At 36.5% G+C, this 10,972-nt stretch overlaps 1 protein-coding gene across 1 annotated transcript in view; it reads left to right on the top strand.

Moving 5' to 3' along the window:
• Window positions 1-10,972, top strand: part of LOC103601428 (acetyl-CoA carboxylase 1) — a gene marked incomplete at its 3' end in the record, with an annotated part of 154,829 nt that overhangs the window by 117,300 nt on the left and 26,557 nt on the right. Inside the window, exons 26-29 of the mRNA XM_008585835.1 lie at window positions 854-967; window positions 2,226-2,339; window positions 3,554-3,643; window positions 5,252-5,370. Of these exons, the coding sequence (XP_008584057.1) occupies window positions 854-967; window positions 2,226-2,339; window positions 3,554-3,643; window positions 5,252-5,370 (437 nt within the window). The remainder of the gene's footprint in view (window positions 1-853; window positions 968-2,225; window positions 2,340-3,553; window positions 3,644-5,251; window positions 5,371-10,972) is intronic.

Raw genomic sequence — 10,972 nt, 5'->3', positions numbered from 1 at the left:
CCCAAAAAAAAAAAAAAAAAAAAGAAGAGGAAGGACCCAATATTGAATAAACTCTGGATTCTATAGTGGGAGCTTGTTTTTTTCCCTTTAATTCAGCTAAGGATTCACCATATTTAAATGTCATGGACTGATTCTTTGTACAGGAAGAGGATGAATAATTTTGGGTGCAGAATTGCAAGAATATGAGATGGTGTTTTTGGTTAATTAGTGTTTTTGTTCTGTGTTTCTGTTTTGTATCCTTCTGGAATGGTGAATATTTGGTTTGTAGTATGAAAACCACCAGAGTGGCTCTTTTTGCATCCTTCTACCTTCCTTCCAAAAGTGGGAGAGGAAACAGGAAGGCCTGTAGTCCCTGTATTATTGAAAACCTTTATTTATTTGTTTGTTTGTTTATTTATTTTGGCGGTTGGCCAGTCCAGGGATCCGAACCCTTGACCTTAGTGTTATAACACCATGCTCTAACCAACTGAGCTAACTGACCAGCCTCCTATATTATTGAAAACCTTTTAAAACTTTGAGACATCATCTGTTATTTCTTACTCAGAATCTTATTGGCCCCTTTTAATGGTCTCTAATGATTTCTTCTGCATGTTAATAGTGTTGGTTTATAAAGAAATATATTAGGAATTTTGATTTTGACTCTGAATGAGGGGTTTGGGATGCTTCTCCTTAGCAGCAACTTCCTCTGGTATCTTTTTTACCACATTATTTAGGTTAAAAATAACAGGAAGTTTGCATGTTCTTATTAATCCAGCTATGTTTACTTTGTTTTCATTCCCTTTTCCCATTTTAAAGTCCTATCCACTCAGATCTTTTTGATGTGTATGTGTATATTCTTCCCACATCAACACAGGATCAGTTGTGTGGCCGGGACCCTACCCTCACTGATGAGCTGCTGAATATACTCACAGACCTAACTCAACTGAGTAAGACCACGAATGCTAAGGTGGCACTGCGAGCACGCCAGGTAAGGACATTCATTAGTTATCTTGGAGGAAGGATGGTTTTCATAGATTGGGCAGTCCTAGACACAATGAAATTTTACGCAACTTTACCTTACAAAGATCAGGCAGTTTTCTTTGTATGTCACATTGCCCTCAGGACAAATTTTTGTGTGATTTATGAATTTTTGAAAAAAAAGGAAAAGATTAATGTTGAATCTCTTTAAAATAGGAGCCCTTTCCCCATTACAGAATCCTGGTATCATTTCCTACTTTCCTGAGTGGCTCTGTGGTAGTAAACCACAGTCAGGTGGAGGAAGCGAAACTGAGGGAAGGAATAGACTCAATATTTCTTACTTCCCAAAGGGAGCTTAGAAGCAGATGAAAACTTTTAAGTATATAGGAAATAATCAAGTGTGGAATGCAGAAGGATAATGAAATGGAACTTAGGCTCTAGCAATCAGAACAACCCCAGAGAAGTCCAGTTAGTTTTCACCCTGTAGTCTTCATTTCCATTCCAAAAAGATTACAGCAGGGAATTCGAGAGTTGGTGCTCTCTTTGTGTTTCAGTGCATGGGCATTGACAGGGAAGCAGTATTTGAAGCTGTTCAGTGACCTTCTGCTTTCTCTACGATTGTATCCATGTCAGTGAACTACTCAAAGTTATTGAACCTCTCAGTGACCTGCTGAGGGTATTCACATCCTACAGTGTCCCTGTTTGTTTGTTTGTGACGCCGCTTTCATTCTCTCTGCCCCTCACTTGCATTGGTGTTACTTCCTGATGGCTTCTCCTTGATACCGAGTACCTGGGGCTCTCAGAGCAACTTTTCCTAGTCTGTCTTTCTACTTCAGATTTGCAAAAACCTAGCTATGCTGCATCCACCTTCCCCACAGCTGCTCCCTGCCAGACCTGATTCCCAATTAACAGCTAGTCATGCAGTCCTCAGGACTAGCAGTTTTGCAATGGTAAATCACATGCACTGATGGAACTTGATTGAAGCTGTTTTCTCTCCCCTCTCCCCTGCCCACCCCCCTCCTCCCGCCACCTCCCATGGGAAATTGCCCACAACACAAATCATGAGGAGAGTCAACTGAGATTCAGTATTTGGTAGCATTGGCTTTGTATTACAGGACCTAGAAGTTGTTTTACTTGGTCTCTGTTTTATCTTTGATGCCTACACTTACTGATTTATATTTATTGCTTTTGTATCAGAGCTGCCTAATAGGAGCCTAGAATAATCACTCCCTCAGGAACCTATGCCTCTTATTTTGCTCTCACTCTAGGTTCTTATTGCCTCCCATTTGCCATCATATGAGCTTCGCCATAACCAAGTAGAGTCTATCTTCCTATCAGCTATTGACATGTATGGACATCAGTTTTGCATTGAGAACCTGCAGGTATATGTATATGTATATATATATAGCCCTCTTTACCCTTATGCACTTTTATGTCCTTTATTTCCAAGCATAGTTTAAGTGATCAATCAATTTTGATTTTCCATGTAATGAAGTTTTATACTTTGACTTTCTAAAATACTTAAGAATATTTTTTGATAAAAATGGCAGTTAGAGTTGTGGTTTAGCTTAAAAATCAAATAGGCCTGCCTTGATAGAAGTGTCCATTGAAGTCTTTACCTCTTGTACTGAAAGTGTGCTAGGCCAGAATTAAGTGGCAGCACTGTGATTTCTGATATTTGAATCAGAGTTATGCATAGACAGTTGTTACTCTTCTGGAGACAAAGCTATTTAAGTATCTCTTAATTTTATTTTAATGCTTTATAAAGAGCCACTCCAATTTTATATGAGATTATTGGTTAACTTTACTACTAATTGAAAGGAATTTATTATTATTATTATTTTTTTTTTTTGTCTTTTTGTCTTTTTCCGTGTCCGGCAACGGATCGCAACCCTCAGTGTTGCTCCCGTGCCGCGCTCAGCCAGTGAGCGGGAACTGGTCTGTATGTGGGGTCCAACCCCTCGGGCGGGAGCGCCGCCGCGCTTCCCAAGCGGCGCACTATCCAGTGTGCCACCGGGCCGGCCCCGGAATTTATTATTTTTTAAACAACATCACTTTCTGAGGGATGACTTTCTCTTTTTCTACCTGGAAACAAAGTTACTATTGTTATATCTGGCCAAGGGAATCTTCAGACTTTCTGAAAGATTTCCTTCTGGAAAACCTACAGGGGGAAGAAGGATGTTTTTCCTTATTTGGTTTATAGTTGAAATCTAGGATTTCAACTGGGGTTCAAATCTAGGATTTACTATAGTGGAGTATTGAGATAATATTTAGGAAGTGGAATACAGATATATGTCAGAAGGGATAATAATTATAGCCATTTATATTAGCATATAATTAATTCATTATCAATACATTATTCTAACATTTTGCATTATTAATTCATATAATCCTCACAATAGCTGTATGAAGACAGGTATTATTATGTTCCCCATTTTGTAGCTGAGGAAGCTGAGACACAGAGAGGTTAAGTTCATACATGGCTTTCATAGACAGAATTCTTAGGTTTTACTAAATGTTTCAAATGCCAAATAGTGGCCACTGAAATTATTCTCTTTTTGGTCTAATGGTTTAAGCCTGTATTTGTACCTTCCAGAAACTCATCCTATCTGAAACATCTATTTTTGATGTCCTACCAAACTTCTTCTATCACAGCAACCAGGTAGTGAGGATGGCAGCTCTGGAGGTGAGTTTTCACGTTAATGTGACATGACCTTTTTCTTCGTTTCCATCTGATTTATTCTGTTTGGCTATCATGTCAGTTGTTTTTCTTTGGCTATAAAGTTGGTTCTTAAGGTGTAGGGTAGTCTTCTTTTCCTCTGGAACAATAAGTGCTTACTCAAATACCTTACTCAAGTGTTTCATCTGAACTAATCACCAGCTTCTGAGTTCCAATCACCGGAGAATAGCTGCCAACATTTTTCAATAGTCTCTACTTTCCAGGTATTTGAATTCTCCCATTTCATAGTGAATTAGGATTCCCTGTAAAACAAAAAGTGAAAAACTACATGGCTGATCAGAACATATGTATCCTTAATATTTTGTGATTTGAGCCAAATTAAAATGGATTTTAGGTTATATTTTGAGTTGTTAAGCAGCTCATAGGAAAGAAAGTAATAGCATTTAATTAACTGTGTTTTAGGTACTTTATTTTTCTCATTTAATCCTACAATTACTTTATGAAGTATGAAGAAAATGAGACTCTGAGAGGTTAAGTGACTTGTCCAAAATTACATAGATAATAAGTGGAGGAGTTTGCATTTGAACTCTGGTCAATATGACTCGAGAGACATTTCTGTTTCCACTGCAGCACACTACCTCATTAAGCACAAAAATTGCAGGCACTGAATACTGCTGTAAAATTGCCAAGTAGATGTATTTTGAAGATGGGGAAAAGGGAACATTTTAGATGATTTTATGTAAAAAAAAATCACCATAGTCTGTTGCCAGCTCTTTTGGATTACTTTTTATTTGTATTTGGTAGGTAGAGTGTAATGAAGTCTACTCAGTAAATATCAAATTTTTGAAATATCTAAGTAGCTTACAGTGCTTTCATGTCATTTAATGTGATCCTTACATACCTCACTTGCTAATAGAATCCCACGTAGCATTTTACTTGCATGGCAAATTGGCTGTGAAGTGCATGAGGTTGGACTGACGGTTTTTACTGAAATATAACCTGTTGCTGTTTCTTTAACTCTTGAGTAAGTTAGTGTGTTTGACATATTATACGTCAGATGATACCTTACTGCTTTTGCCTAGGGTTTGGGGATCTAAATAATCCAAAATGATTTGGGGCAGTAGGGGGAAAAACACCAAAGATACAAGATAGTAAAAACAGTTGAACTGTACTGCAATTGCTTTTTCTTCTATCTTCACTCCTTAAGTGGTCCAGAATCAGTACCTCTCATTTTACTCACTACTTTTATCATCTGTTGAAATGATCATGCTTAATGAATTAATAGTTGTGGTTCTATATGCTCTCTTTTGCTAAAGATCAGACCTTCTCCAGAGTTTAGGTTAATGTGAGAGGTTTATGGGGCACCTAGAGGTATCCAACATAGGCAGCCCAATTTTGTTTCCACTTACATTCATGAGTATAGTATTAGGATTCCAACTTTATTAATTAAAGCAAGGTGTGTACGTACAGAGCCTTGGGACTTCTCTTACTGCAGACCACAACCTTCTGCATCATATTACCTCTTTTCAAGACTTTCTTGTGGGCTAGCCAAACTGGGCTAGCCTCAGTTTCGGTTTTCGAAGTTTATTTAACCGAGGATTATTTTTTAACCAGGTGTATGTTCGAAGGGCTTACATCGCCTATGAACTTAACAGCGTACAACACCGCCAGCTTAAAGACAACACCTGCGTGGTGGAATTCCAGTTCATGCTACCCACATCTCATCCAAACAGGTGAGTTTGAGCCAATATGTACACCTGAGCCAGCCAGACGTGTATCAGGAGAGTTAAGGGGAGTAATGTGTATGATAATTCCATGAGTTTTTTTTTAGCCAGAAATGCTGTGCAAAAAATGAACAAATCTGAACCATAAGAGAAGAGTCTCTTGGTGCCCACTCTTTTGATCTGGAGAGATAAAGTATGGTCTAATTTAGATAAAAGTTTAAGATTATTTCATTCATTCTTGTTTGCGTTATGTCACTGAGGAAACAATGCTTCCTCTTTTTTTTTTTTTCCAAGTTAGAAAGAATTTAGTAGCATTTTACTTGCTGGAATTTTGCCCAAAGAGATCACATTTTTAACCACTTAAGCCAGTAGTTGGAACAAAAAAAATATCTTAGGTGGAATGCTTTGCTTACCTGTATGTCTGCTATGAGTTGAGGTTATACCTGAGCCAGTTTCATTGTCTCCATAAAATTAGGCACCTGAATTTAGCAGTTGAAATTCAATCAGTTTTTAAAAATCACACTTCTGAGCCAAATTTCTTAAATTCAAGTAAAGTACTTAATTTGCCATGCTAATTCTGTTAGTCTTCCCTTCCTATGTCCGTTAAAAAATAAAATATACATATGGAAATTTGTTTAAGTATTGCTTTGGTTTTAAAATAAAAATACTTTATTTTATGTACTCATTTTTAAAAAGTATTCTGAATCAATGAAAATCTAGGCATTCCACCCACACATATGTTCATCCGCTTCTATATTTTCATTCTTTCTAGTAATACCGCAGGAAATATAAATATCACAGCCAATCTTAACCTGGCCTTCTCCATTTCTTCTTTATGGCCTTTAGTTCTTCACTTGGTGTTACAAAGCACTGTGTCTTTGGGGATCCTTAGTTATAAACACCAGAAATGGTTTTGTTCTGAATTGCCACTTCACCCAAAGCAATAGAAACCCTTTCTGGAGACAAAGAAGTCTGTGCTGAGACTTTTGGCCACTGGATGCCACTGTTGATCCAGCAGAGGTCGGCAGATGAGCGGCAGCATCTCCAGAAAATGTACCTCTCTTCTTTGTCTCAGAAGATCCTTTCACTTCTCTACCTCAAAAAACCTATGGCTGGCAGAGAAAGGCATATATTCTTGATTTAGCAAGCAACTCTCAGCACATTTTTGCCCCCATGGATTTCAGAATCTCATTTTCTAGAAACGAATGATTGTCCTTCAGCTAGTGGTGAAGTGCTCTTGGCACACATGGGCTCAGCACTCAGTCTTCTGTCTTTTCCTGCATTCCTTGAATAATCGTAGAGAACTACATGCTATACTTAATGCTCCTTGTAATTCTCAGGACAGTCTCTTTTTCTTCCTGCTTTCTTTCCTGCTTTCCTGCCTCTTCACTTTGGGCAGGGAATTGTAGTCAGACTGCAGGGCTGCTTCTGATTTCCCTTCCTCCTCATCACCCCCTTTGTCTTTCTGAATGGCTCTCTCCATTTCACTTATTTTATTTGAAGATGTATGTCCAGTTTGGTGAGGAAAAGTTGAGGGAAAAATAAGATAAATTCTTTTTAACTGCTTTGTTAAGAAATCTTTTTTGCCTTTTCAAGTCAAGGGAGTGAATCTTGGTTAGTACTAATGTGGTTTCAAAACTTATGTACTTTTCCCTCCCAACATCTGAAGTATACACACCCCTGTGGATAAAAAGACCAGAATTGAACAGAACTTTAATCCTGTAGTCTCTCTAAAGTCTTCCTTGGGTGTGTGTGTAATTTTAAAGCTGCTTAGTTATTATTATCATTACCATCATCACTATTGGTGTAGGTGTAAAGATGAAGATAAGTGCAAAATAAGGAGGAAAGATAAAATTATCTTTGTCAAAACAGAAAACGTTAAAATTACTTTAGTGCTTTTTTAGATCTAAGTTCTTTGTTAATTTAGGTTCAAATGGTCAGATTTGATCACAAAATGATATATTCAGTTTTAAAGCATAGCTTATTCAGACGTTTATTGCAAATTTGCTACCTGAATTTGGTTTTATAAGATTTTGTATTTTCATACAAATGTTTTTACTACAATTTGGAGTTATAATCTTATTCCAACACCATCTAGTCAAATTTTTTACCATACAATAGGTCTGCTCACCTTAAAAAAGAAATCTAAGGTCTCTTAGTTTTAGCTAGTTTTGAGCCAAGTACTTTCTTTTTTTCTAATTTCAGTACTTTTATTTCATTTATTCTTTTTGTTTTGTACAAACAGGCAATAAGCATATTGTTTCTCATTCTATAGAAATAAGTTACAGAAGACTACTAGTGTTTATTTCACTCCCAGTCCTGTAAGGCTCCAGGACACAGTTATGTCCACTAACCTTTCGATTAATGATTCTCAGAATTATCTGGGGAATATTTTGAATGAAAAAATTTTTTTAATTTATTAAGTTATACACATTTACTATGAAGTAATTATAAAATACAGAGAAAAATAAAAGAATTTTTTAAAAGCATGCTTTCAATACCCAGATATATTAATTGAAAACGTGTTTTGTTTCTTTTCTTTTTAAAATTTATATAGTTTTATTCTCAGGTCACAGAAGTATATTGGCAGTCTTATAGTTATGGCTTTCTATATTTACTCATATGTTAGTTTACTTTTGTAAATTAAAAAAAGAAATCCATGAGGCCACTACCATCTCCAAGAAATAGAATGCTAACAATAACACACATCTGTCTAGGTGCTTCCCTGAGGACTCCTCTCCCAGTCTCCTCCCCTTGAGGAAACTGTTATCACATGTTCTAACTTCATCATTCCTTTACTTTAAAAAATAATATTATTATTTATGCATACCTAAAAATGTATTGCTTAGTTTTGCATTTTTTTAAACAGAAAAGTACTGAAGGTAGTCTTTTTGGACTTGCTTTTATCATTCAACTTTGTTATTCGAATCCAGCATGTTCTCACTCATATGTGGGAGCTAAAACAACAACAACAATAATAATTTGAACTTTTAGAAGTAGAAAGTAGAATTGTGGTAACTAGAGGTGGGAAAGGGGAGGTGGGAAGGGGGATAGTGAGAGATTGGTTTACGGATGTGAAATTACAGGTAGATAGGGAAAATGTTTTATTGGTATCTGGGGAATATTTTGAAAGTAGGCATATTGTGGTCCTGATTTCTGAGATCTGATTCATCTTGGTTTAGAGTCCAAGTGACCACTTCCTGAAAAGCTCCTCTGATAATTCTGATGAGCACTTGTAATTGAGAATCACTACTTCTAGACCAGCACTGTTCAGTAGAAATATAATGCAATCCACATGTAATTTTAAATTTTCTTTCTTTTTTTGGTGACTGGCCGGTACAGGGATACAAACCCTTGACCTTGGTGTTCGAACACCACACTCTAACCAACTGAGCTAACTGGCCAGCTGCTATAATTTAAAATTTCCTATTTGCCAGATTTAAAAAGGTGAAAAGAAACAGATAAAATTAATTTTAGTAACATTTTACTTAACCCATTTTCTTATTTCTTTTTTAAAAACCCATTATATCTAAAATACCATTTCAATATGTAATAAAAATTACTAATGAGATATTTTCTATTATTTTATTCATACTAAGTCTTTGAAAATCAGAGTGTATTTTATACCTACAGCATATCTCAGTACAGACCAGCTACATTTCAAGCACTCTGTAACACACATGTGGCTAATGGCTGCCATACTGGACAGCTCAACTCTAGACCAGAAATTGATTAGGACAGTTGCACTGAGTCCTTTTAGTTTTACGTTAATGGTAGTGTCCATAGGAAAGAGAAAAAACTCTTATTCTTATGTTGCTTGTTCTTAGTAGTTCCAGGAATTATCCATACCTGATACTATAGATATTACACTATATCTATATATCTATATCTATATAATATTTTATGCATGCTTAAAAAATTATTCAGTGAGAATACAGAATAGACATATGAATCATACATATCCAATTGAGGTTAACAAACCAAAAATTCTTGGGGGAGAAAACAAACATTTTGTTTAACCAGTTATTTGCATTTTCTTTCCTGGCACTTGGTCTTTACATTTCTACCCAGATATTTATTTGCAGCAGAGTAAATTTGTCTAGCAAATCATTAGGTGTATCTTTGTAAGCTATAGTATCAAAGCAAGACTAGGATCTCTTATTGTGTCTAAGATCACCTGCTTGAATTCCATTCCTGCAGTTTGTTTTTGACTGGTGATTTACCCCCATGGGTTGGGATGAAACATGGCTCTCTGTCTGCAGTCTGACAGCAGCAGAGTATTTTTTCAGGAAAATGTTTTAGTTACCATTTGGATTAAAGACCTGTGTCTCATTAGGATCTATTTTGATTTTTAGAGAAGTAGGCAAAGCACATTGCAGATGACTAAGACATCCACTAAGAAGGGAGAAGACACCCTTTTTTCGTACACTTAAATAGTTACTGTGTGGCCAACATGTTTGGTACCTTTTTATTTTTGTTTTCATTCATCATAGGACTTTGTATTGCTTGCCATTTAGTTACTGCATTTTTCGGTTTAATTTGACTATTTTTTTTCTAGTACTCCTTCCAATATTAAAAAAAAACAGATTACTAAATAGTTTATTCCTAATCTACATGACTTCCTATTTCATCCTTCTTGTTAGGTATGCTTCAGTCAGGTATGTGTGTTATCTTCCTCTTGATCTTCTACCCAAGACTTTCACATTTTTTCTGGGAACTGTAGTTTCAATTTATTTGGCATCCCTAGGTTTTATTCACCAGAGGATCCAGTTATTACAGCTTCACTTAGGGAAGTTTCTGGTCTGGATTTACCCTTTTCTTCTTAAATTCCCTTCACTTGAATAGTAGATTTTCCTAACTTAAGATAGTTAGAGATCTATATATATGTGAAACGTGTGTGTGTGTGTGTTTCCTTTTTTACCTTCTTAGCATTTAAAGGCTATGTGCTATTGTATGTGAATTTTTTTGAGGGAAGGGGATCTTATTTTAAGGTGTCAATTTTTTAAAGGTAACTTGTTACCAAATTAGCAATGTTCTTGAAGGAGAAGTGAGTTTCTTCTGTCATTTTCTTGGTGTAGGAATAGTCAGGACAGCTGGTCTATACTAAGAGCATTTCATTATTATCCAGACTTTTAGGACCTAATTGGTTTGTCTTAGTTCTATAGCCCAGCTCTTTGGTGAGTTCAACCAGTGTTTTACATGGATTAATTCTGGAGCTCAGACTATGTTATTCACATTCCTATCCTCTTTCTTCCTCCAGTGAGGTTCAGGGCTTAGAGCCAAAGGTGTGTATGTATGTGTCTTTTTTCCCATTCTGAAACCTTAGTATCATTCACTGGTGCCAGATATTTGTTTGTTGCACTAAAGCATCATCCTGAATGTCTTTATTTTCTACAATTCATTGAATCATTTGATATTCAGGATTCACTTAGCTTTGGGCATATTAAGTAACTCAGAATAGGGCTGAGCCCGTGGCGCACTCGGGAGAGTGCGGCGCTGGGAGCGCAGTAGCGCTCCCGCCGCAGGTTCGGATCCTGTATAGGGATGACCGGTGCGCTCACAGCGCTCACTGGCTGAGCGCGGTGTGGCCGGTCTCAAAAAGGACAAAAAA

The sequence above is a fragment of the Galeopterus variegatus genome, unplaced genomic scaffold (genome assembly GCF_000696425.1).
Source record: "Galeopterus variegatus unplaced genomic scaffold, G_variegatus-3.0.2 Scaffold3730, whole genome shotgun sequence".
Taxonomy (NCBI): domain Eukaryota; kingdom Metazoa; phylum Chordata; class Mammalia; order Dermoptera; family Cynocephalidae; genus Galeopterus; species Galeopterus variegatus.
Note: the sequence above shows the minus strand (reverse complement) of the source record. Positions and strands in the feature narration are given on the sequence as shown.